This window comes from Phaethon aethereus (assembly GCF_964289735.1).
Source record: "Phaethon aethereus genome assembly, chromosome: 3".
Lineage (NCBI taxonomy): Eukaryota > Metazoa > Chordata > Aves > Phaethontiformes > Phaethontidae > Phaethon > Phaethon aethereus.
In genome coordinates, this window is record NC_138576.1 from 28,212,950 (window position 1) to 28,238,413 (window position 25,464).

General features: G+C 38.2%; 1 protein-coding gene across 2 annotated transcripts in view; it reads right to left on the reverse strand.

The window, feature by feature from the left end:
• Positions 1–25,464, reverse strand: part of BMP5 (bone morphogenetic protein 5) — a gene marked incomplete at its 3' end in the record, with an annotated part of 53,748 nt that overhangs the window by 9,956 nt on the left and 18,328 nt on the right. For both annotated transcript variants that reach the window (XM_081998089.1, XM_081998088.1), the window contains exons 2-4: positions 19,885–20,077; positions 13,946–14,094; positions 3,561–3,758 (exon numbers count right to left, since the gene is read on the reverse strand). In XM_081998089.1, the coding sequence (XP_081854215.1) occupies positions 3,561–3,758; positions 13,946–14,094; positions 19,885–20,077 (540 nt within the window). The remainder of the gene's footprint in view (positions 1–3,560; positions 3,759–13,945; positions 14,095–19,884; positions 20,078–25,464) is intronic.

The window sequence follows — 25,464 nt, forward strand, 5'->3', positions numbered from 1 at the left end:
GTCAAGAATCAAAACCATAGGCTATTGTGACTAAGAAAACATTGTTCCTCAGCTATTCAGGGACTTCAGTTGGGGTCCAAACCTCTACGTAGCAGAAGAAGCCGTGGAAGGAGGGAAAGAAAATATATTTATAAGAAATTTAATGAGGAATTTTTTTTCAAGGGAAATAAAGACATACAGACATGCCTATATATACTATCACAAAGCACTGTGTTTTTAGTGAATTAGTGTGACACCAACCAATAAAAGACAGGAAATGCAGTTAAGTATTGTTTTCTGGGTTTATGTCACTGCATTATAAACAAAAATTATGTAGCTTTGTTTTTTAGTTTCCTGACATAAGTCACTATTCAGTATTTAAATGTGGATATTCTGTAGTGCCCAATTACACTGCAATTATTTTGAAATGATGCTAAAAAAATAAAATTAAGACAGCTTTTGTTTTAAGGAAGAGTTATCTGATGTACTTCATGAACAAGTTGTCACGTTTTGATTTGTTGTAATTATTTTTCCTTTCATCTACAATTTGATAAAAATACAACTGGGTAAGTAATAAACAGTTCACTCTGTGTATTGCAGGCAGGTGGAGTCTGAATGCTAAGTTTAATTCTGTCTTTACACTGCACTGAGGTCATCTCCTCTTGAAGTTCTTAGCAACACAGGGATGCTGAGCCCAAATCTGTCAACAATTGCCCAGCTGTTATAATAACTTACACGTATAGATTTTGTTTTCTTCATGTGTTTGTGTATATCTTCACGAATAATTCAGAAAATGTGTTGTCCACTGGAAGGGAAGAACTGAGTTGCCCAGTGGGGCTTTCCCTTTTTTCTGTGCTGAGAATACAGTAAAGCTGATTGCTGAGGTCTAAGAACTTAGAAAAGAAGGTGGCAAAAGACAAGGGGAAAGGAAGGAGAAAGAGAAAAAGGAAAAAACGGGGAAAAAAGAAACAGAAAAGGAAGACGAAAAAAAGCAAGGAGAAAAGGAAGGCATGACTGTAGTGAAGTTGGGCTTGATGTACAGAGAGAAGTATCTCAAGCATTGGAACAGGCTGCCCAGGGAGGTGGTGGAGTCTCCATCACTGGAAGTGTTCAAAAAACGTGTGGATGTGGCACTTCAGGACATGGTTTAGGGGATATGGTGGCACTGGATTAATGGTTGGACTTGATGATCTTGAAGGTCCTTTCCAACCTTAGTGATTCTGTGATTCTGTGATAACCAACACCTGTGACAAATAAATGACAGCATACCTATCTGGGTCTGACTACATAACCTCTGGCCATGCAGATGAGCATTTTTCATTGTTACTGTCTGACTTAGGTGCTGTACATACAAGATTATGGAACAAGCTTAGAAACAAGGACCTACATCACACAGTAACAATTGCCCATCACCGTGTCATTTACGTCAACAGTGTCTTGCAACAGGGAGCGAATAAGAACTGATTATGGTCTATTGACAGTCTGCCATGAGGAAGATGATGGGCAGAATTCTTTGGGTTTTTCTGTGTTTTTAATATGAGGAGATTAATTATACTTTTAAATATAACTATTTATATGAACTAGGAGAATCAGCCTTCTCCCAGAAGCCTGCAGGGATGCAGGATATCGCCCAGTTCCTGGGGCTGGTGAATAGAGGGGTGTGTGTGAGGTTGTGATTCCTTATCCACCTTCAGCTTTGCCTCCTATTCCAGCCTGTCCGTATTTTGCTGCCTCCGTCTCCAGTCAGCGGATGCTGCCCCTGCCTTTGATGCAACTGCACATGCAATTTTTTCTTAACCTAATTCTGTTTTGCCGGTATGGTTTTCTTGAACTGCAATCTTTTTTGACAGCCATCTGGCATGGATCAACATATATAGTGATGCACCTCTATGCTTATGCAGACTGAGGGCCTAAAGAGGTTAGGAGAAAATTTGTTTCATAATGCACATTTCACTAGATGTTCCCATTTTTCTTGTTTTACAACAGCTCTGGAACACAAGTGGATGCACAGATGAGGCTGACCGGTGTTTTGAGACATACAGACAGCTCTTCCTGAGGTAATTCTCATGCCAATGCAACTTGCTGGTGTATGTTAAGGTTGAATTTTTCCCAGGTCAAACCAGCAGGGAGCTTGCGTTCAGCTTTCCTGTTATAATCAAGGAGGCTTAACAAATCTGTTCAGTTCTTATTTCCTCATGGACTAGAGACATGGGATTCAATCTGAAAGTATAATATTTATATTTAGGTATCTTGTGTGTACCATGTACTTAGATGAGTTTCCTTTCCACCAAAATCATGTGGTTCTCAAAATTACTAGACATTTTTCAAATATTACAAACATTGCTTATCCTTGAGGTAAGAGATTGTATTTTGGAGTTAATGTAGTTGCACAGATCACGTTTGACTGTATTTAAAAAAAAATAAAACTAAACACAACAACAACAAAAAAACAGTTCAGGCACCCAGTCCAAAGTCCTTTTATGAAAATAGGGAAGTGCATCACATGGTACCAGTAAAATAGAAGAGTTTCTGCAGAAAAAAAGCTGATCGTACTAGAATTACACAATTTGCAAATTCTATTCATCTACTGAAGTGAATGAATTTAGAGTAAGCATCAGCTAAAAAGATTAACTGATGTGCATGCTTAAACCATATCTGAATTACAAGATGCTAAGACAATTTTTAACTTGCATTGTTTCAGAAAAATCTGAAGAACATTAAGCAGTCAATTAAGAGAGAATGTTTAGTCAGTATAACTTCATAAATAATGAATAATTTAAAAAATGCCATTCTTCTATTGAGATGTAATTTGTTTTTTTACTAATAAAAAGGTAAAATTAACCAGTTTGGTACTTCTTTTTTTAATTATTTATAACTGCTACCCTACAATATTGACTAATAAGGGGTTAGCAGTTAATTGTGCAGATAAGCCTTTATTGTATAGTCATACAGAATATCAGAAGATTTTACAATACTCAGAAAAAAACCCCAAACAAAAACCAGTTGTAAGTAGATATCCCTGGTGTCTTAACAATGTCGGGGTCTTTTCAAAAGCTAGTGTCCTCAGAGGGAACATGTACATCTCTCTAAGTAATCTACCTCGGAAAGAACTATGCTCCAGGTCCTCAGTGGAAACTAGAGAAATAGCACAGTATTTTTTCTACCTATACATCTACACAAGTAACATTCAGCTCACTACTGAAGCAGTGATAATTATTGCTGTGGATTAAAAACTTTTTTTTCAAGTATGTTTTACTACTTTACTACTCTTTTTTAACCTTAAAGTGGACTGTTATTCCAGCAGGTTACCAGGTAAATTTTAAATACCTTTAGAAAGATATATTGGGATCAGATGCCTGGCATATTGTAGAATTACAGATTGCCTTTGAACTACCAGTCACTACTAGTGACTTCTACCCTCTATATGAGGGCAGATCCCACAGGTAGAAAAGGAGCAGGAGCACAGTTTCTGACAGTTCAGCCAATAAGCAGTATCTTGTTAAGCTGCTGTGATGCCGCTGCGTGTGAGCAGGTGCCCATAACTCCTCTAAACAAACTAGTAAATCGTAGCTTCATCTTACCGCCAACACTTGGCATCCTAGAAGACTCCTGTTGACTACTGGATTTGTTGCGGTTCTGATTTTTCCTTTTATTGTTCGCTGCTCGGACAGAACGGAAAAGGACTTCACTTGCCTTGAAGAACGCAACCATGAACGGTTGCTTTGACTGAGGCCCATGTCTTCCAATCAAGCCAGCAGATTTAACATTGATACTTCGACCTATAAAGTAATGGAAATTGTAAGTTAGAAGGTGAACTTCTGCCCTCCTGAAGCCACAGTGGGAGTTCCTGAAGCACGTGCCTGAAGCACGACAAGGATTTTGCCCATAATCCTGAAGTTACGTGACTAAAAATCCTTACTGCATTTTGTTGAATGAAATATTAAAGACAAAAAATATACAAAAGTTTCAACAGCTTTGCAGTTAGTTTGTCATTGCATAAAATTGTGATGTTTGTAGGCTATATATCTTATTCATTACTTCTCCTTTAAAAATAAATACTATGCAGCGTTACTCAAACTGATGTTCATTCACTAGCAAAGGTAGGAAGGCATTCAGTCGTTCAAGAGAACAGAGTTGAAATATGTATATTATTGACTCTGGTTATGTTCCCAGGGGATGTGCATATTTCTTTAAAATATTTGTTCAGTCAGGACTGTGTGGTAACCTCACTATATTATGGGATCTAAACCTCACTAAAAGAAAAGAAAGCAAAACAAGTCGCTGAAACTGCATCAGTGACATTTTAGCAAATAAACCCTTGCTCTTAACAGAATTTATTTTGGCAGCATAAACACTTTTGTGCGTACGTGTATTATGCAGAGCCCTTCAACCGTCAGAAAATGAGACAGTGTCATGTGAAGCTGTGCAGCTGTGCTGGGTGGGGGACACAGAGGTCCTTTAAACGGGAAGGTACGGGCACAGGCACCGCAACGAGGCGCCTGGGGATTCTTCTAAACCGACTGGAAAAGTTTGCTACGCAGGCGACGGAGGAGCATCTGCCTCACGAACGTGTAATACCGTTAACTCAATCATCCTGGAACAGAGCTTGCAAATAAGCATAGGAGTAAACCTTATAGAAATAAGCATATAGGCTTCCTTTTCAAACACAAACTTACAGTGGCTGCATGCCAGAGTCTATATTTCTTAGAAAAACTCTATCACTGGCGTAAATGAAAGAGGCAGTTTGATTTGTGGTTAAAGTAGTTTCCATTCTACTTCCACTGTAACAAATGTATTAATTCAGCTCAGACTTCCTCCTTCTGGCAGCCCTTTTGCAGTAAAAAGAGAAATTAGAAGTTCCAGCCAAATACCATACCTTGAACTGACCCACTTCAATACATAAACACTTTTACAACATGTTTATTCAGGTGTAGCACTTTAAATTGGTTTAAGATGTTTCCAGTGACAGAGAGCCCAGCAAAGGCAGGAGAAGAACTGAGAAAGTTAGCAGTTGTGGAGCAGAGTAATTGGCAACATATTCTGAACAATTTTGATAATTACTTTTTTGACTGCAAGGGAAAAATATATTTGTTGAAGCTTCTGATTTCATTTTAAATGGCTTTTTAGTCTTGTGTTTCTTTAATTCCTCTTTTCATGTGTTTGAGTTACTATTAAATAATTCAGCAACATTAATTTCTATATGTTCCAATCTTCTGTTGCAAGTCAGATATGAAAAACTGTACAGGCTATTCTCTATTCATTGCAACATGGACAAACTAGCCTCTTACCACAAAGTTCCAAGTTTCCCCTCATTTCTAGAGGGAATATTTTTACTATTTTTCTTTATTTTTTGTTCCAATGACTTTCAGAATTTTAATTTTATCTGTAAAAGATTAATACCTTACCAGTGGACATTTTAAGAATACTATTAGATTTATATACTGAGGGCTGTAAAGATGTGTGGAGGTTTTCTGAATTTAAATCTAGGTTCTCTGAATTTACAATGGTGGATATTGTGTGCAAAGCAAAATATCCTTCAAACCAATGTGAACTCCCTTTAAAATAACTTTTAATATTATTAAGTTTCCTCTGGGTTTCCTTTAGACTTCAGCAATGAGATGGCTATTAAGATTCCACAAGTTAAGGCTTACTTGGTTATTCAGGGTATAGAGATATACTATAAAAAATTAATCCTGTAACCCACAGCCTTTTCACACACAGAAAGAGCTTATGTGACTTTATTCCTTTATTTGCTTTATCTTTTAAGGAGCCAACCGGAGTTTTTAGGACCCGTTTGTTCAACTCATGAATGCTATATGCACTGCTTCTAGTACGGTCAACAGGAAAACTTTTATTGACTTCTGTGGGTTCATCACTAAACTTTTCTCTCTCGGTTTATCATATACCTTAGCTTAACTGCAACTTCCAGAAGACGAAGCAATCAGAATATACACTGCCCTTGAGACGCTATATTTCTTCTGAGGAGGATCTCTGAACTGTTTGGTTTGGAAATTCAAACCACATATGTTGTCTCCATTTTAGGTTGCTTCTGTGCAAAAGAAAGTTTGCATTTACAGAACTTCTATTATCCTTTATTTAAAAAAAAAAAAAAAAAAGCATGCTTGTGGGCAGATTTCTTTCAGTCTAAGAACATAAAGCTTTGCCCCTTCCTGAACGGGAGGTATTTCAAAGTATCCTGCCTCTGAAATGCATCAAGCTTTCTGCCACAGCGGCAGCTCCGTCTGTGTGCCATGGTCGTGTTCGGTAGTCCTCACCTTTGGCTGTAGTGTGGATTTCAGAATACAGTAAGAAAAATCTTACCCTAACCTGGATTGGCCTTTGTAGCAAGAAGTATTCATGGGCTTTATTTTCAGTACGCAGTTTTAGTCCTATCATTTCTTGTAAGCAGCTTCAATGACAACTGAAAATCCAGGTCTCTCCAGCACACAGTTGCTCCATACTGTCGTATTAGAGCAATATTTTCTAAAATCAGCTGAATGACTCGGGCTGACCTGCTTAACTACACCTTCCCTTGGAGCTTCACCCACATTAAACTGGTAAAACCAAAAGAGCAAGGTGTGTCTCTCTGCTTCTCTTGAGCATCTCTGAACAGAAATTGTACGTGGTCAAGCATTCTGAAGAATGGGTTTGGTTTTATCCTTCTATCGTGTCTTTAATTCCGAGGATTTCAAAGACTTTTCTTCAGATTTTAGAAGAAAAGAAAAAGAAACTGCAAGAAACCAGCAGTCCGCTAGTGCCTGCTCCACTGAACCTAGCTACTGCAGTTGCCCCTACTCCTAGAAAAAACAAACAAGCATAAAAGATGGACTTACTCTGTGCAGGGACAGTCCGGAGCCTTTGTGTTCCTCACATCCTGGCATGCGCTTCTCAATCCAGCTATGATAATTTTTTATCTCTTCTTCATATTGACAGGTATATTTGGAGACTAAGACTTATTTAAAGCGTTATGTTCCAAATCTGCTGAACTCCTTAGTCCTTATTCATATGATTTTGAGTCTTTGGCAAGATGTATTTGTTTGACTTGGCATTTAAAATTTTCTTTTGGCTTTTCTTCTATTTGATAGTAAAGTGCCCTTAACATTTTGCATGAAAGCTTGTACGGAAGTGCCGGTTTGACTGACTGAACTGAATCGATATTATTTGCCTTTTCACATTCTGTCCCCTTATAATAAAGGAATCGCTGTTGCAAAAATAACTGTGAAGTTCAGCTTATAGAAAGTCCCTACATCGACAATCCTGATGATTTTGTTCTTTTTTTTTTACCCACAAAATAGGAATAGCACTCAGGATGATAACTGCAGAGCTATTGTGTCACTGCATCTGCTTTTCTGCTGTCATATGGAACCATATCATACAATTCTTTTCAGGAACTGATCAAGTTCCATCTTAAAAGTTCATTTCCACCCCCCCAGCTGCTCCAAATGGAAATGAAGGAGCCCTTCAAGCTTTCAATAATAATAATCTGTCTCACAGTCCTGACCTGGAGACATCGCCTTGTTTTTCATGACATTCAGAAAGCTGCCTTTTTCTGAGATAGCCAGTGTGGATGCCAATGACAGTGGTAAGATTTGTGTCTTAGCTGTCTTTCCTCAGGCAGTATGTATTTTATGTAAGGCGTTGAGCAGACACTAATTTTGCAAGAGCTTTCAGCCATTATGCGTCTTGGCCAGATTTACACTGGCAACACAGGACAATGAGTGATTCCAAGATCCATTATTTTGTCCTGAGTCATCGAACTGCAGCAAACCACTCATTTTGTTATGAAAAACAAGCACTTATTTACTTTCAAAAGTGTTCAGCAAGCCACAAAACACATTTTACAGATTAACTACTACAGCTAGGTCACAGTAGTTATTTTGGTAATAAATTTATATACCTGTAGATAGAAATGAAAACTTTAGTGATGCTGAGAATACATTTCTGGTGTGTGAAAAAAAAAAAATTTCTGATGCCACACCTATGGTTTCTTCCTCCTGAAATGAGGATTGAGAAAGCCGTTTGGAGAAAGACCCTGATCATACAAGGTCCAATAACATCTAATATTTGAGCAAAAACTGTCCTGAGGGTCTTTGAGTCTGAAAGGTCGCAAAGTAGTTTTCAAAATTAGATAGAAACTTGTGTGGTTTCTCATGCCTGAACAGTGCTTTTGAGAGAAACGGGACTTCACAGAAACAAAAGAATCGAGGTAGAGTTTGGCTACCTAAGCTTAAATGAAAGCTTATTAAAAAAAAGAAGAGAAAACCTAACACCACAAATGTGATGGTCCATATATAAGACATACTCAACACTCCAGCTCCAAAGTATTTTATATTGTCTCTATTGTATCATCTACATAAACTGTTATGCAAACCTTTCCTTTGGTGGACACATTTATGTATATCAACATAAAATATGCTTTTGAGACAAGCTTCATGTGTTTTATTAACTCTTCTGCTCCCTGGAGGCTTTCAGGAACTCTCAAAAATGGATGGTCTTGGATGGTCTACTTCGCATTTCCTAGCCTTCACAGCTTCAGTCAAAACTGAAGATTCAACATTTGTTTTTAAAATCTTGCATGTTGTTGTTTTTATTCAGTTCAGTTGAAGGAATTTTGTGTATCTTTTTGTGCTGATTTTGGTATTCATAAAGCTCTTGAAGAAAACACTTGGGAACATGTTAAGAACCATGGTATGCTGTATAATGTGGCAATACCATGTATGCTTACACAAAAAATCAGATGTAATCGTACACAAATATGCTTGCTAAGTACTTGATTTATCCTTTCAATTTAATGTACTTAAACCGTGAATGGTTTGTGGGAGTCCTAGGGCTTTTCTGCACAGTTAAAAATGTGTTCAGGAAGACAATAAAACAAGGAGAGATTAGATTAATTGGTCATCCACCAAAGAATAAAATGGATAAAAGCCTTCTGAATGAAGTGAAACAAAAATGCCATTATCTCTAAAATACTGTTACTCCTTCATCTGTCTGGGGAGCAGGGTGGAGGGGGAGTTGCACAGTTGTACAGCCAGGACCAGTATGCACCAGTATGCAGTACTGGCAGGAGAAGGGGTCCATCTCCCCTCCCTGACCCTCCTGTGCCCTTATTAACAAAGGATGTGTTCACATCGCCTGTTACAAGCAGACACAAGAAAATGCTGACTGTATTTCTGACCCAGCTGGAAACAAGGGTTACACCTATCTGAGTAAATTAAAGAGTGCCCAGGTGCTGGAGCTGGATCATCTGCTCTGCTCAGGGTGGGAGGATGCTCCTGGCACTTGGGTCCTATGCCAGCTCTACCACAGAGTCCCCAGCACCCCAAGGCAGTGCTGCAGGGATCTCTCCCATGGGGGACAGCTGCCATGGGGTCACCCTGTTTTGGAGACAGAGTCACCTCTCTGGCTGGTTTCACGCCACAGTATTCCCGAGCATGTTTAATTTACTAGTGTAACTTTGGCCAAAGTCAGCTCTGAACCAGAACTCACGTAGCTGCACTTAGGCAGTGCTTGAGCCCAAGCTAATAAAACCTGCTGAGGGGCAGGATATATTAGCTTGGGTTCAGTGCTGTGCTAACATGGCTATATGGCTTCCAGATGGCTCAGAATTTAGGCAGAGCTATTGCCTGCCAAAGTCCGTATATATATCAATATAAATGTATATATCCTAAATTCTCCCACTTTAAGGACACTAATGAAGGTGAACTTACTCCTGATACTTTGTCTTGTAAATACCAGATCCACCAAGAGACTTAAACGCAACAGCCCAGCAACATCTTCCAGAGTACCTGATGGCTACTGTGCTCATGTAAGTTGGGCGCGAAGTTTGACTGGGGGCAAGCTTGGGATGAGACTGATAACATTTAGTGTTGTAAAGGTGAGGCCAAGGCCAATGTAAAGTATGCAGCCAACTACCTGAAGAAGCCAGGGTGCTACCATGTGTTGCTATGGGTTGAAAGCAAGACAGCCACCCTCTGAGACAAAGAGAATGTGGCCATATTGCCTCTCTGAAGGCTTCATAGGAGAAAGAGACCTTGGAAGGCCCAGGCTGAGAGGAGGAGAGGCTAAAAAAGAGAGAGGGTGTCTCTTAATGTCTCCCCCATCATCACTGAAGAATGACCTCCGCAATCCTTCCTGCAGCCTGTAGGATTAGGAGCCAAAGCCCCTTCCAGGGGACATATGTCGGAGTGTACCCAAATACGTGCTGGAGAGAGAATTTGCCTTCCCCAGACTTCACTCGGATCAAGGAACCTATTTCTTTCAATTTTCCATTTGCTCTGAGGAAAAAAAAATACCTGAAGTAAGAGTCAGAGTCAGGGAGATGAGGATGCCTGCCGCCTGCCCACTTCAAACAGCAGGAAAGCCCAAAGAAACCTTCCATGGGGCTATGTGGTAAAAGAAATCACCTTCATCACCTTGGGCTTTTCAAAGTTACCACCAGTTTCTTCCCCTCCGATGTGCAGAAAAATAAGTGAGCTGCAGTAATGTAAGAAAAGGCACAGAACTACACGGCTGTGGGGGCTACGCAGGTTGTTGTATTGAGCGCCGTGTATTTGGAACCTGTTTCGTTCTGTGGATCATCAATAGTTACCATTACACGTTATCTCCCTCTCCCACTTTCTGTAGACAACACTAGGTTCTCTTCAGCAATGACATACACAGCAAAAGGAATACTCTAGCAGCTATTTATACTCCTCCAGTAAAAGTGATGTTCAAACTGTTGCTAACTTCCAATTATAAACACGTTAAATGTTAATACAAAGATGCTGATTCACTGGAGCATGTTTTAAGTCTTAGGAGACATATGGTACATATACAGGAAAAGTGTCGCATGGAGCTTTTTGAATTGTTTCTGCATCTGCATTGATTTTATGCTGCAATTCATCTAACACCCACACTTCCATCAGTGTGAAAATGATCACCTCTCATTTTAAACACCACAGAGAGTTTTGGTGTCAAAAGGAGGGAGTCGGCCAAAAGGGGATGCTGCAGAATGTTGAGGAGACATTAAAAAAGAGAATCAAAAAAACCTGATCCTTAATTTACCACAGCCCCAGGGAAACAGTGTATTATATGTTGACAGCTTCCATATGTGTCATGCAAACCTTTATTCTTACTGTTCAAAATAAAACGTCCCATTAAGAGAAAAAGTCTACATTTCATGCTAAAATGAGACGTATGATACCAAATACTGTCTTAAAGAAAAAAGAAAACACATTCCAATGTCATGTGGCTTTTTGTACTTTTTCAACATTTTTAAAGGGGGAAAAATATGAATTACAACAACCACACATTCTTCCAAAGTTGTTTGTATCTCACCGTTATATTAAATGGTTACAAATTTTTTTATTCCTCATGTAGACGTTATTGTTATTATTACTTATGCACCATCTTCAGGGATCACTAAAGAAATATCTCTACACAAGCAATTGCCTAAAAAGTCACTGCAAGATAACTGTGACAAAGATTATTGTTAATGATAACAATATAGTAGCACCCCAGAGTCTCAGTAATTATTGGCACCCCATTTTAAAGGTGTTATATGAATAAATTTAAAAATTATTATGCATTTACAGACTTGATTTTCCAGGGTCCCAGTGCAGCACCTGAATACCTCAAACAGGGATCCTCTGACTTAACAGAATTCCATTTATTTTAATGGTCTGTTACAATAGAAAGGTTAATGGATTTGGTCTTATCATAAATGTCCCTCCTGTTATGGGGGCAGAACTCCTCTACCTCCTGTAAACTCAATGGACAGCTGGAGGCATGAGGAAATGTGCTTCAGACCTGCATGGCCTGAAGTTCACTTGAGCTAAGGGAAGGTTTTTCTGTTGGTTTGAATCAGTCTCTGAGCTTTCACAGAAAACTGGTTGGAGGGAAGGTGGGTGGGGTTCTCTGGGTTACCAACTGAGTCCACTACATACTGAGTCATGTATAAAAATTCATGTTCCATCTGTACACAGATGTGTCATTCAACTGCTGGTGTTTCTAATAGCTTCCAGAAGTAACAGCAACCCAATAAAAATAATCAAAGCCTTAAGAGCAAAATTGTTAGAGCATGAAAAGATGATTTTCCTTATGCTAAGCTGAAGTGGTATAGCACAGGTCTTCCCTATAGTTTTGAAAACTTTAGTCCCTAGAAGGGCACTCTTCTTGGATGAATAAACTGAGAGGGGAGAAGAAAGTGAGGGAAGAGGGGAATTCCCTCCTCGCTCAAGCAGCTGTGTTGAGAAATTCAAATAAGTGAGGTGCAGAAGGTAAAGCTGCTTGTGGCTTTGGAATTTAAAATAGAAAATTATCTATCACCTTTCTGATCTTGGGAGTAGGACAGGGGAAATATTTACCTAAACTATTCTTTTACAATTTCTTCAGTGTATTAACCTAAAGGTTTCCTTTTACCCATACAAACTTTCCTGCTGTTTACTGAATGGATATAATTTTGATGCTAGAACCAACAAATTGCTGGTTCCAGGGTTTCTTAATGAATGCCTTTCATAGATACTTAATTTTCAAGAATTTCTCTATTTGAATCTCCTGGAAAAAAAGTCAAGGATGGAGTTTATTCTGGAGCAGGAAAGCTGGCCAGAAGCCAGTCCACCTAATTTGGATGCCTGATGGAGGTGTCACCTCTCCAGAATATTAAGGGCTTAAAAATGGCCTCACAAAACCAGGCTGCCAAACAGAGCCGCTCCCCATATAGCCCGAGCTCAGGTGTAGTGCCTTTGAAGGCTGGTTGGAGGAAGCAACAACATGGTCTACTTTGTATTGCTGCCTCCCTTTTCCACTGACTGTACTCCAACTGTATAGACAATACTAGATGTAATGGTCATTTGCTCTGGTTCAAGCCTGCCAACTCCCTTTTTAAGCAGCACGCCTAAAGGAGGACAGTTTTTGCATAACTCTCCAGCAGCCAGAGCACTTGCTGAAAAAGTATGAGAGGCTTTGTTCACAGCCCAGCTGAGCCTGAGGGAGAATTCAGATCAAAAACAATGAGAAAATGTAGCCAGAACAAAGAAAGAAAAAAATATTAATCCTTACACCAGGGTTTCTTCTGCTACTCATTAACATTATGTCAGCTAAGGCTTAGGTTAACTGGCATCATAGATCCCTTGACCTCTGACTTAAAAAGCTTTTTGACAAGAAAGAGCTAAATCTGAAAGTTTGCTTGTAAAGTAGTATGGATTAAGTGAACCATCACAGAAAAAACATTATATAAGTCTCTTTTTATTAGTTTCTAAAGAAGTCTAAGTAAAGAACATTTCTTCTAAAAATATTATTTTGCATTGAGATGCATTTTCACTTTTTAATGAAGAGCTTAATTGTGAATAATGTAGTAGCCCGGTAAATTTATACTAAAAACCTCACAGCTCTGACTTCAGTTTTGATAGTGTTCTTTCTAATTTTCAGCTAATTAAAATTTCTAACATTTCAAAATTTTAATCCATTTCAAGATAAAAAAGTTTTGAATTTTTTTTTCCAAATGATAGAACACCAGTTCCCACATTACCCTATTGTTAATCTTTCTCCAACATCAGTACCGGTTGCTACGAGTTACATTCTGAACTTTCCTGAGGTTTTTTAATACCTTTCTCCATTCTTCAGCCCTGAAAGTTCTTTAGAAACTTTCTAAAACAAAAATTCCGCAAATCTGCTTGAGTTTCCTGAATTTAATCAACAGTGGAAGAACATTAAAATGGAACTTCCTTTTGTATGTAGGAGCTTCTATCCCAAACTTAATTTAATTTAACTTTATTCAGTTAGCTTTATAATTGCGATATTCTATAGAATTAAGAATAATAGAAAGTTTGCAGACTATAGCTACGGCAGGATAGGACTTGTATCCTTTTCTTATAAACTCTCAATGAATTGTCACCCAGTCAAGTTTAAAAACACCCATCCAGAAGAGATTCTTAGCAAGAGATGACAAGAGCATATACAGCATTATGATCGACAGTTACGATCTTACCATCCCCGGTTTCAGCGCAGAGTTGCAAGCCCAGATTGTTCTGTGGATTAATCACCCAGTGATTGCTGGTCACAGTAATGTCAAACACAAACCAGCCCACATCAGAAGCTTGAGCCTTTCTTGTGTCTAACAGGAACAAGTCTGCATCCCTAAGTTAAAGAAAATAGAGTTAAGACGTTCAAATATTATTATTTTTTGTCCTTAATTTCCTTGCTGACAATAACTTCCTGGAGTCCAAATGAATAATCCTTTGACATACCCTCACCATGACACAGTACAGCATGTGCTGTAGCTAACATGTAATTGTTAAGTATAATACAGGTATTTCCCCTGAGAGGCCTTTCTGAAATGAGTCTCAGCATGTAAAAACTACAGCTCTGGAAAAACTGAAAAATCCAGCTTCCTGATACAAATACACAAAAGATATAATTGAGGTTATGTATAAAGGATTCATCTTTCAGCACTAGAATATCTCGGGAAGATTAACTTTTATAAACCATTTTGTGTAAAAGACAAAAAATGTCAAAATCACGTTCCAATTTCAACTAAAATTCAAAAGCATAAAAAAATCTGTTATTAATAACATATGACAGCAGCTATATCATATGACAAAACATGAATAGATGACAGTTCAGACAGTTTCATATTAGTACAGATGTTTAGAAAATAAGTCTCTATATCAAAGTAAAAATTATATATCTATTCAATAATGTAATTTTTACATTTTAACCCTCAGTTCCCTGGTATACTCTCAAATTTGTTCCCATGAAATCTTCCAGTAATACAGAAGGGCTGCTCAGGGGACTTAGTATAATCGTGTTACTAAATGTTTAGCATGGATCATTTATTTGTTCTGTTTTCACATATCTCCTCACACAATTGGTTCCAGAACCACATCTATATTACAAATAGTTTACTACAATGACCACACTAAACCCAAGTTATTTAACTCTCATCAGTTTTGGTTTACATGCTTCTACAAAGCAGCATGCATTATTAAAAACCGTTTTCACCATTTAGCCTTTTAAACCTAAATCTATAGTTATAGAAACCTATTTCTTTTCTGCCATAAATAGTAAGCAAAATAATAATATACAAGAGAAAATATTTTATTCTAAACTTTGACTGTCCAAGTCAACTAAATACAGACTTGGCTCACACAGACCTTCGAATCGTATTGTTACCTTACAGACGGCACAAATATGCACTTAAAGAGGTAAGACAGACAGAAATAATAGGATTTGTGTATAAGAAGTGGATTTAAAATTATGATGGTCCTGTCACTGTATTCTTATGTTGCTTAATCACAATGACATCATAGGAAGTTGTTGTCTTATCTAGACTAAACACTGTAAATGCAGCTAGAAAGTCTGATGCTGATAAAAACATCTCAGGTAGCTCTTGAAACTGTGGTTGTTCAACACTCAGCAAAATAAGACCAAATGATCTATGACAAGCATATATTTACTTATATGTGAGAAATATCTGCAGAATGAGGTTATAGAGCTCAGAAATTATAAAGGAGTTTTGGGTTTTTTAAAAAGAAAATCGGAAGGGTTTTCTTTCAAGTCACCTATTTTTTCTTCTGTTAAAGGATAATCTTTTGCTGTGTTCTTATCACTTCTATTCCAGTAGAACTGTGCTAATGACCACACAAGGAGAAAACATACGTTCTCCCTCTGGAGCTAACATGAAAACAGTCTTACAATTCGAAAGAGCCTGACCGGCTATGCTAGCGCTGAACAAATTAACAACGTACCACAAGCTCATAAATAGTACTCTCTGGAGTCTTAAATGCCAACTTTTTTCTCTAATAAGCAGTTTTATCGGAACTTTAAAGCTGAAAGGTTTAATTCTGAATGTGACAGTCTTTAAGATGTTTATTTATAAATATTTCTTGTATCATGCAGTGGGTTTAATAGAAAATTGTAAAATTGTTTGTAATATAAAATATGACAATATTACAGTGCTATAATTTCACATTTGTCTTCTCTCCTCCAAGAACACATAATTGTTTTCCCATATAGATTCTTTCAGCTCCAAACTTTGCTGAGACTGATACGAAATATTCTCAAAAGTCAGAATGCACAATGTCTCGTATGCCAATGTACAATAGGGCACTACTAATAATACAGTCCAGAAATGCCTGTAAGGGACAAATTTCCCCTGTGGATCTCTCCTCAATGTGACTTTATTACTTTGTACTGCAGCAGAAACTTGCACCAAAGTCTCTTTGGCATTGATATGTCAATCTTCTTGTCTACTTTCCTATGAGCATAGCAATCTGGCTAAGGTAATAGACTCAAAGGGGCAGATAATTCTTTACCTATTAACTCAGCAAATGAACCAAAAGTAGTTGTGTGCACCTAGAGAAAACTAGAAATGATTCTCGAGAACACATAGTAGAACAGAGAAAATGTCTCTGGACCAGTGTTAATGATTTAGCTCACATAACAGCAATTTACTACAGAAATTCAAATTATTTGTCAGGGGAAAAAAAAAAACAAACTTTTTTTTACAATTGATATAAACATAAGGTGAAAACCTGACCCCTGAGAAGGCAATGAGAGCTCTGGGATGAGAATTTCCCCCATAAGCTGGTGTCATTCACTTCTTATCACATTTTGTGACATTTTTAATTTTAAAAATCTCCTTTATTCTGTTGAAAGAAAAAAAAGATCACACTTAAAATGAAAAACAGCTGGAAACTTTGGCTCTAATTTTAAAAAATATTTCTATTTAAAAAATAGCCCACAACACATAATAAAAAAGTAAGGCCTTATGTCGTAAATGGCCTGAAATGCAACAGTGAACACATTTAGGCAGAATACAGTTGATTGGCTTTACCTTTATGGAGGCTGTTTAAGTTTAGTGATCTCAGTCTGGTCTCAGAAGGCCAGTTGTCTACAGCAGAATGCTACCACAGTCAAGAATTTCAGCAAAGAGGCTACAGGCAGAACGCCTAAGAAGCTCCAGATATTGTGGGTCACTTAAGGAATAAAGGTGGAATAAACCATATATACGTTCCTTGAAACCCAGCAACGTTTTTGACCAGATCAAATCATGATTACTGTGTAATAGGCCATCCCCATAATGCTGCTTCACCTCTCGCCTCATTCCAGAGAGCTGCTTTAGTATCTTAATGCCACTTGAGGATTCCCTAATGCGGGAAGAATCCTTGGGGTTTAGTTAAATTAGTGGCTAGCTGCCACCAGATCGTGAACAAGGATTTGGCCTGTTGGACTATATTACTTTTGTCATGAGAAAAGATCCGAGTAGAAGTACATTGGCAGGGCTGCGTAGGAAAGTTTGCCTTGCCATGGGCTGTGCTTTACACGCTCACTTAGAACAAATAGAAAGCTTCAATCCCAAAGACTGTCATTTCAGCAAACTCAGAGTGAATTCAACGCACACACACTTCAGCAGCCATGCTGCCACAGAGACAGAAAAATATTCAAAACTACAATGTAATCCTTAGTCTGTAACTCAGAAATACTAAACCCTGAGCGGTCCTTGCCTGAAAGCATGACAGGACTTCATTAGGGATAGTAGAGCCCTATCAGACACCCACATTTCCTGTGCAGAGCAAAGAAGGGTGGAGGAGCAGGGTCAAACCCAGCAGTTTTGCTCTGGTATGGCACTAGTAAGGAGTGTGGGACATTATAGAATCATAGAATGGTTTGGGTTGGAAAGGATCTTATAGACCATGCCATCAGCAGGGACACCTTCCACTAGATCAGGTTGCTCAAAGCCTCATCCAGCCTGGCCTTGAATGCTTCCAGGGAGTGGGCACCCACAACTTCTCTGGGCTACCTGTTGCAGTGTCTCACCACCCTCAGAGTTCTCTCACCCCCACATTCTGCATCTGCAGCTTCTGAAAATTTTGCACCTAAAACCTGATGTATGTATGTAGGACAAACCTGAGGTGACAAAGTCAAGAATAGCACTAATGAAGGCTTGAGCCCCAAAGAAAAAGCTGTGGCTTTAATGAAAAAAAAACCCCCAAAACCCCCAAAAACCCCAACCAAACAAAAAGATAAAATATTATTGGGAGCTCTTCGGTTTGGAGGTACCAAGAAACAGGTGGAAAAAGTTCCTTGTTTCTAACTTGAACAATGGAGAGCTTCTGGTCTTCTCCCATCCTGTCCCAATGAGTTATGTGTCTCTGTACACTCCATATATGAGTAGACACTGGCAAAATCAACAATAGGAGGGAAACACTTAGTCTACATCTGAAGTTGCTGCAGTGATACTGGTGAAATCAATTGGGTGGTATATCGCTGCATGTCTCCTTTTCCAGCATCATGTTTCCATTAGAGGATGGGGCTTTTATGTTTATAAACGGAAATATAAAACATTCATAAATTTGTGTGTGTGTATGTTGAAAGAAATCAAGAGCATTCTTTAATGGTTTCACAGAGACACTTGTCATTTCAACAGGTCAGAAAATATTAGTGATCTTGCTTCAGAGTAGTAAGCAGTTTTGCTTTCTCTAAAATAGAACATAAACCACTTACTGGGAAAACATTAAAAAAAACAAATAAAAACCCTAAAAAAAAAATCAAATGGATTAGAAAAACTAACTTTTCCCGTTAGTTCTTAAAAAAAATCTGTTGAGTTTGCAAGTGAAGAGCTTTCATAATCCTAGCCTTGACCTTTGCTCTTTAAGAAGATATGTTTTGTTCTTTCTCATTTCATTCTTTCCTCCAAGAAGTTTCTTTTAGAGTCAGCGTCAAAAGGATTTTTGCAAGCTGAAGATGGAGGTAAAAAAAATCTTGCACTGTTTTGTTCCTGCACAAATTTACTAAGAAAGCAAAAGGTATTCTGGAAAGATGAATGCTTTCCCTCCCATTGGTTCTGCTCCATTGATATAAAATGACTCCCTGTTTATAACCATAACCAAATTTTATAACTTGTTGTTCAGAGATCTCACCTGGAAGGTACAAGCTCAAGCTTCGGTGAGCAGAAAAGAGATTTGAACTCTGGCCCAGCCTTTGAGCTAACTGGTGATGGGGCATTTTTTTCCTCCAGAACACTCTGCAAGTTTATGCTGACATTTTCTTTGCTTTTGCTAAACATGCCCAGGAAAGAAATATTTTATCTGTTCCAAGATGATGGTGAGTTTTTGTTTAACTCAAAACAAACCTTTTTTTTTTCTTACCTTTCTGAGAAAAGACATATACCAATTTAATTTCAAATGTCAAATTTTGGATGTATGTAGCTTTTTTCAGAAGCATCTTGGAATTGCTACTAGTTTTTAATGGGAATTTTCAGGTATTTATCTACTTTGCCTGGTGAAATCCGGTCATTTGCTCAGGTCTTGCAGAGCCTTGAAAGTATGTCACACGCAGAGCTCTGCAAACTCAGATTCAGAGATTTGCTTATGTGCAACATCATATTTGTTTTAATTTTCAGTTCAGCTGCATGTGTTAAGTGTGCGTATGTCATTCTAAAGTCAGTGCACGACTTTATCTTTTAATTACATTCGGCAGAATATTAAAACACATGCAGAAAAACCCATGCTCCTTCAGATGTAAACAAAGTTGAACACTCTATCTGCCTTTAAGAAGCTAAATAAATCTTGGCTGGTAGTACCTCAGCGTCAGCAAATGGTGCATTTCCCAAATCCAGACACGTAGACTGTGCATACGACTCCACCATTTGCTCACTGAGAACACGAACCCTCACCCCCTCTGTGCAGATTATTTGGTGAGATTGGACATGTAACTCTCCATAAACCTGGAATAAATTACATTGAAGGTAAGTTTTATTCTTGCTTAGTATTTGCTGTCGTTGCCTAGGGATTAATACTGCACAAGCCACAGTGATGGCAATGATGCCTTGCCGAGGGTGCGCTTGTGATCAGCTGTTGTGTCCCTACTTAAGATAGAAACACGAGACATTATTCAACATGTGATACGTGCATGCCGGCAGGGTACCTGTTTGGGTACTCCTTGACGATCTGATATATGCTAATCTGAATTGTTTCATTCTCAAAGCGGCTGTTGCTTCGGTCTTTGTATATCCGGAATTCGGCTGCTGTCACTGCCTCTCCGTGCGGGATTTGAGTAAGGTCAAAGCGAAACTCTTTGTAGTGCCTTCGCTGGTGGGAGAAGTCCTTGTCCCTTTCAACTGTGAGAAAGAGAGTTGAATGTAAATTAAAGAGGTGAAACGAATGCCCACTTCCCATGATTAATGGAGCGTTCCCTGTGCTTGGGAGTAAACAAACAGGACAATATAAAACTGTGCAAATAATAAAACCACAAGCCCAGACATAACTTCCAGTTAAAGGAAATTCCACCAGCCCAGTGTCTTCAGTTCAAAAGAAAAAAAAAACCTCAGTGGTTTTTATACAAATTCCAGAAGCCGGAGTGGAAAGAATATCAAAAAAAGCTGAAAGAGGGCATGTTGTAAAGTAACTAGAAATACGGACAAACTGAAAACTGTGAAAGGATTTAGGACTTCAGTGTAGTCGTAAGCACAGCAGTGGTAACGTCCGAGCCATAGATGACTTTGGAAAACACTAATTGCTGCTAATAACCAGGCAGATGAGAGGAATGCTGCTCATTTCCACTTAACGTAATAAATCCTGAAGTGGTACTAAAGTGCACTGCGACAACTACATATTTAAGAAGCAGTTACATCATACAAATTAACACATGTTTACCCTAATGGCATAAGCGTCACCTTGCCAGTGGTCAGAAGAAGGAGCCATGAATCAGGGCTGAGTGGCTCTGGCACCCCACGGCAAGGGGAGCACCACTCCTGGCACGAGAAGTCCCCTTGACGTGCTATAGGTGGGCAGGTACAGCTCCCACTGCTTCCGAGGCTGCCACAATTTAAAATAAAAAAGTTAACCTTATCATTGCTTAATTCAGCATTGCGCAGAATTTTAAGGGGGAGTAAACAGAGGATTTTAGCTTATTTGAGTTTGGGACTGATTTGGATCTATTTCCACTGTCTGCTGCAATTCTGACCCTGAGTTTTGCAATGAAATACATGCTTTGATGTGGCAAGGGAACCTACAGGACACAGTACTGGCTGATGACCATCTTATGGGATCAATACTTCAGATTTTACGGATGTGGAAAGGAAAAGGATCCATGGTTTTCACTGCCACAGCGTGCAATGTTGCCATTGCCCTGTGAAGCAGCCGTGCTCTGTGAGAAGAGAGAACTTCTCACTTCTGGATAAGGACCACCTGCCTTGTGAGATAGATGCTTTGCTTTACTGATGGTGGACGAAACCTAAAACGCTCAGAGCTGGGATTCAGTTTGGATAACCAGCTAAACATTTATGACTGCACCCAGCTCCACTAAATGTTCCCTCCTATAACCCCTGCTCTTTTACTGCATTTTAATATTAACAGTCCTCCGATCTGAGGAAGGAACAATGTCAGTTCTGAAAAGGCACATATTTAGATTCCTAAATGTTACATGTATAAATGATAAAATGTGTATATTATTACAATATATATGTATATTTATACTTATATGTTCATGTACATGTGTACACCCGTGCAATTTTGTCTACATACACAATGCAGATGTTTGTATGTGTGTATAAATATACATATATATATTTATATATAAACCTGCATATGTGTATTATTATAATATATATATATGTTGTCTCCAAAATATGTTTTGGGCTTTCCATATAAGGGTACAGTTACAGACATATGAAAGTGAGAGCTATTGAAGGAAAAGCATTTACATTATTTTTGGAGCAACAGTTACAAGTTAAGTCACCTGTGGCCATGTAGCTAGTCCTTTAGAGTACGCTTCCCTTTCAGCTTTTCAAAAATGTAAACTATCCTTGTATTTATTAACATTTTTTTTAAACGTGCAAATCTATGTTGCCTTAAGAACGACCAAAAATAAAATATATAGGCTATAAGTACACTTTATCTTTGGTGAAAATGAACTTTCTCCTGGCTGACAAAAGGAAAATTGTCTGCTAACTGTGAGGTTTCCTTGGCTCAAGTGCATATTTAGCTTACATGGGTTTGCCATCGTACACTATGTAGAAAAAGTAAAGCAGAAAAGAGGCAGAAGCATGTAAACTGGCTGCTCTGTACCTGGAGATGAATGGGCTGCTACTGAAGAGAAACAGGATACAGGCTATTTAGCAGCTCCACTGCCCAGTTCTAAACTGAGAGGTATATACAGAGACCTGACTTGAGGTTTGGGGTTTGGTTTTTGTTTTTTGTTTTTTAATGTCCATGTAAAGCCTTTCATTTTTGAGACAACTTGGCAGAGATTAGCATATGCAAATGCACAGAACCGGGGAGGATTTTTTTTAGTGCAAAAATTCTGCTGCAATTTTCTAAGGTTGTATCTGAGCATTTTGACACTAACGACAAACAGATATGTCAGTAAACTTTAAATGAAAATTATATGAAAGGTAGACTTAATATAACAACCCTTTCTGATATCTCTGGTTAGTATTTTTTCAACAAGTATTTACCAGCATGTGTGGGTAACTAAGCACTACTCACTATGAGTAAGCATCGGAGAATTAGACACTGAATAAAAGGTTTAAATGCCAGTACGCCTGGCCTGTTTCATTTTTATTTGGGTTTGAGGTTTCCTTTTGTCTAGTTTCTTAAAAGTACCTTCTAATTAGTGATATTAGTTTGGAAACAGCAGTTCTCTCCCTATATGTTATAATTTGGACAGAAACCTGTACAATACCCTGCAATAGCATTGGTGGGGTTCTCTCAGGACCACTCACAACTGCTGAAAGAATGCTAATACCCGCTTCCTGACAAGCCCAAAATTAATTATTACAGCTCACACAGATAGCACTTATCTGTGTTTCCATGTATACCTAAGGAAGAGACAGCACTGCCATCTGCAAAGGACACAAGTTCAAAATTTCCTTGGGTCAAGACAGCACTTACAGGCAGGCCAGGACTTGGTAGTAGCAACAGCCTGCAGAAATGAAGGGCTGTAGGAAACAGGCACTGAACACTGTGGAAAACCCTGAGTCCAGGAAGGTCCCACTCTCCACAATGAAGCCAGAATCTCAAACTGCAAATTTCCATCAGCCAATGTACAAAACATAAAAACAATTTTTACAAGTTTAGACAAGTTGAGATCTTGCATTACACAGTAGAATGAAAAAAAGCAGTGACTGTGATGTTGCAATATTGACTAATGACTAGAACAATAGCCAAGTTATAAAAGTAAAATGTTGTTTAATGATATGGAGTATTTTAATACCAAAAATAATACTGAAGTTTTGTTCTGTTCTGCATCTAATAAATGTCTTGTCGGGGAAGACTGTGAATGCTCAGTAGGGTATCTCTCAGGTCCTTTATCCTGCTGAAATGGCATGAAGTGCAGGGGAGGCACCATGTCTCAAATATTTTTATTTCACATGCGAGAGCTTTTCAACACTGGCAGCCCAAAAAATACAGGTTGAGATTTTTAAGTGTTCAGTTCTTCCAGAGCATTCTCATGTCATTCCAGCCCTGCTCAGTTCATTTGCCAAAATGCATCTCTGCGGGACCGATCACAGCATCTAAAAACCGGTTGACCAGAAAATCAGGAAGTCCTTTTTTAACCATTGGAGGAATATCATTTTTCTAAGTAAAAATAACTGGAATATTACAGTCAATGCTGATTACAACAAAATTCTTCATTTGTTCTCATTGATCAGAATTCTTAGCATCAACTTTTAAAAAAGTTATTTTTATACCACCTGAAACTAATATATTCAGCCCTATGGTTACATCAGACAAATCATGGCTCAGGGGAATATCACAAACACCTGTGTGTAAGATGGGAAAGAATGATATTTTCCACCCATGTGGCAAACTGATGAAATATTCATACTGTATTAACACTAAGCCCAACTCCAAGATGAATGAAGACAAATTTACATCAAAAAGATATTTTGGAAACAGAGTCATCCTTTACACCAAGAGAAAATATACTCTAATTTTCAGTAACAAAAGTATTTGTCTTCTGGGGGAAAAAAAAAAAAGCACATACATGGACGGACAATAATCAGCAAAAAGTGCTAGCAATGGGTTTAGGTCACAGCACATGAGGGACTAATAGACGTGCTCTTTCATTATATATATTCTAATAGACGTGCTCTTTCATTAGTGATTAGCTCCCCACTGACATGTGCTTTGCTTTTCCTGAAGAGGTTGGTATGTGGTGACATGTAGGGAAAGTGAAAGCTTCTTTGGCAAACCAGGGAACAAACCAAAGTTATGTTGTAATAAACTGGTTTTACAATGTAAGATCCCAGGATCCCAACTGGATTCACAAATAGTGAAGCCTCACCAATCAACTTAATGTCACTGTTTAACTGCTATATATACATGCCAAGGCAAAACGGAGGGTCTTACAGACCATGGAACTCTAAGGGGCCATTTACACTAATCTCACTGAATTTCACTGTTTGACTCTGAATTCTTTGTATAAGCACTAAGTAAACCAGTCAGTTTTAATCACTTCAAGGTGATAAAGGTTACAGTAAGCTGATACACTACAAACGACACTCGTTTACATCTTGAATATAATGAAATGATAGTTTATCTACAGTGAACACTTGTGGTTATCTGACAAAAACAGGTCAAAGGTTCCAGGCGTTTTCTCCTGAAATTACTCAGTGCTGCCTCAAATGACTGATAATTGAAAGCAGAGGCTGGAAATATCAAATGTGGTAGGTGACAGATAAGCAACAGATTAATGCAAGGACTCTGCTACAGGACACTAAAAGGTCAGAGGCCCTAGGAATTAGCTATTGTGCTACTGTGAAAAGACAGACATCAAATAACTGTTTACCTCATTCTTGCTCTTCTCTCCAACGTTCAAATTCTACAAACGTGTTCTCTCTTCCACGATTAGACTATGTGAAGTGACTCACTTTTTACAAAATGAGACAAATGTTTCGTAGGGCATGTGGATAGGAGAAAAGATGTGATCCTAGAGCAGAATGAAGAATCTAAAAAAAACCCCTCAGCTATGGTAGGTGTAAATATTTTAATGAAGTGCACCAGAGGGAAGTTAAGCAGCACATTCATCAGAACATTATTCTCAGTTGAGGAGACCAGATTACATTAAAATATGCTTTAAAGCTTTGTAGCTTTGTTTAGGCTTTTACACTGTAGAAAGTGAACACTAACTTTAGAAACTCAGATTAAACTTATCTCAGCAAGTGTATCTTTCATCTTTACTCTGGAAGTCCTAAAAATGCAAATTCTTATTCAAAGTTTGTTCAAATAAATGGCAGCCTTATCGTTCTGCCCATTGGCCTTTGAATGAGGACTACAATCTTCTAAAAAAGGTTATAAATCCAGTGAATCTTTAAAGTCCAAGTGTGATGAAAAATACTTTCCCAAAGTGTTTATTAAAAAAAAAAAAAAAAAAGAGGTAATGTAAATACTTGTCTAAGCACTACTGCTTTAATAGATGTAACCTGTTTTAGAGAATGGTAAGAATCCTGATCTGAACTCAGGCAATCTATTTTGAGTTAGACGTTGAGATTGATAAAAATAG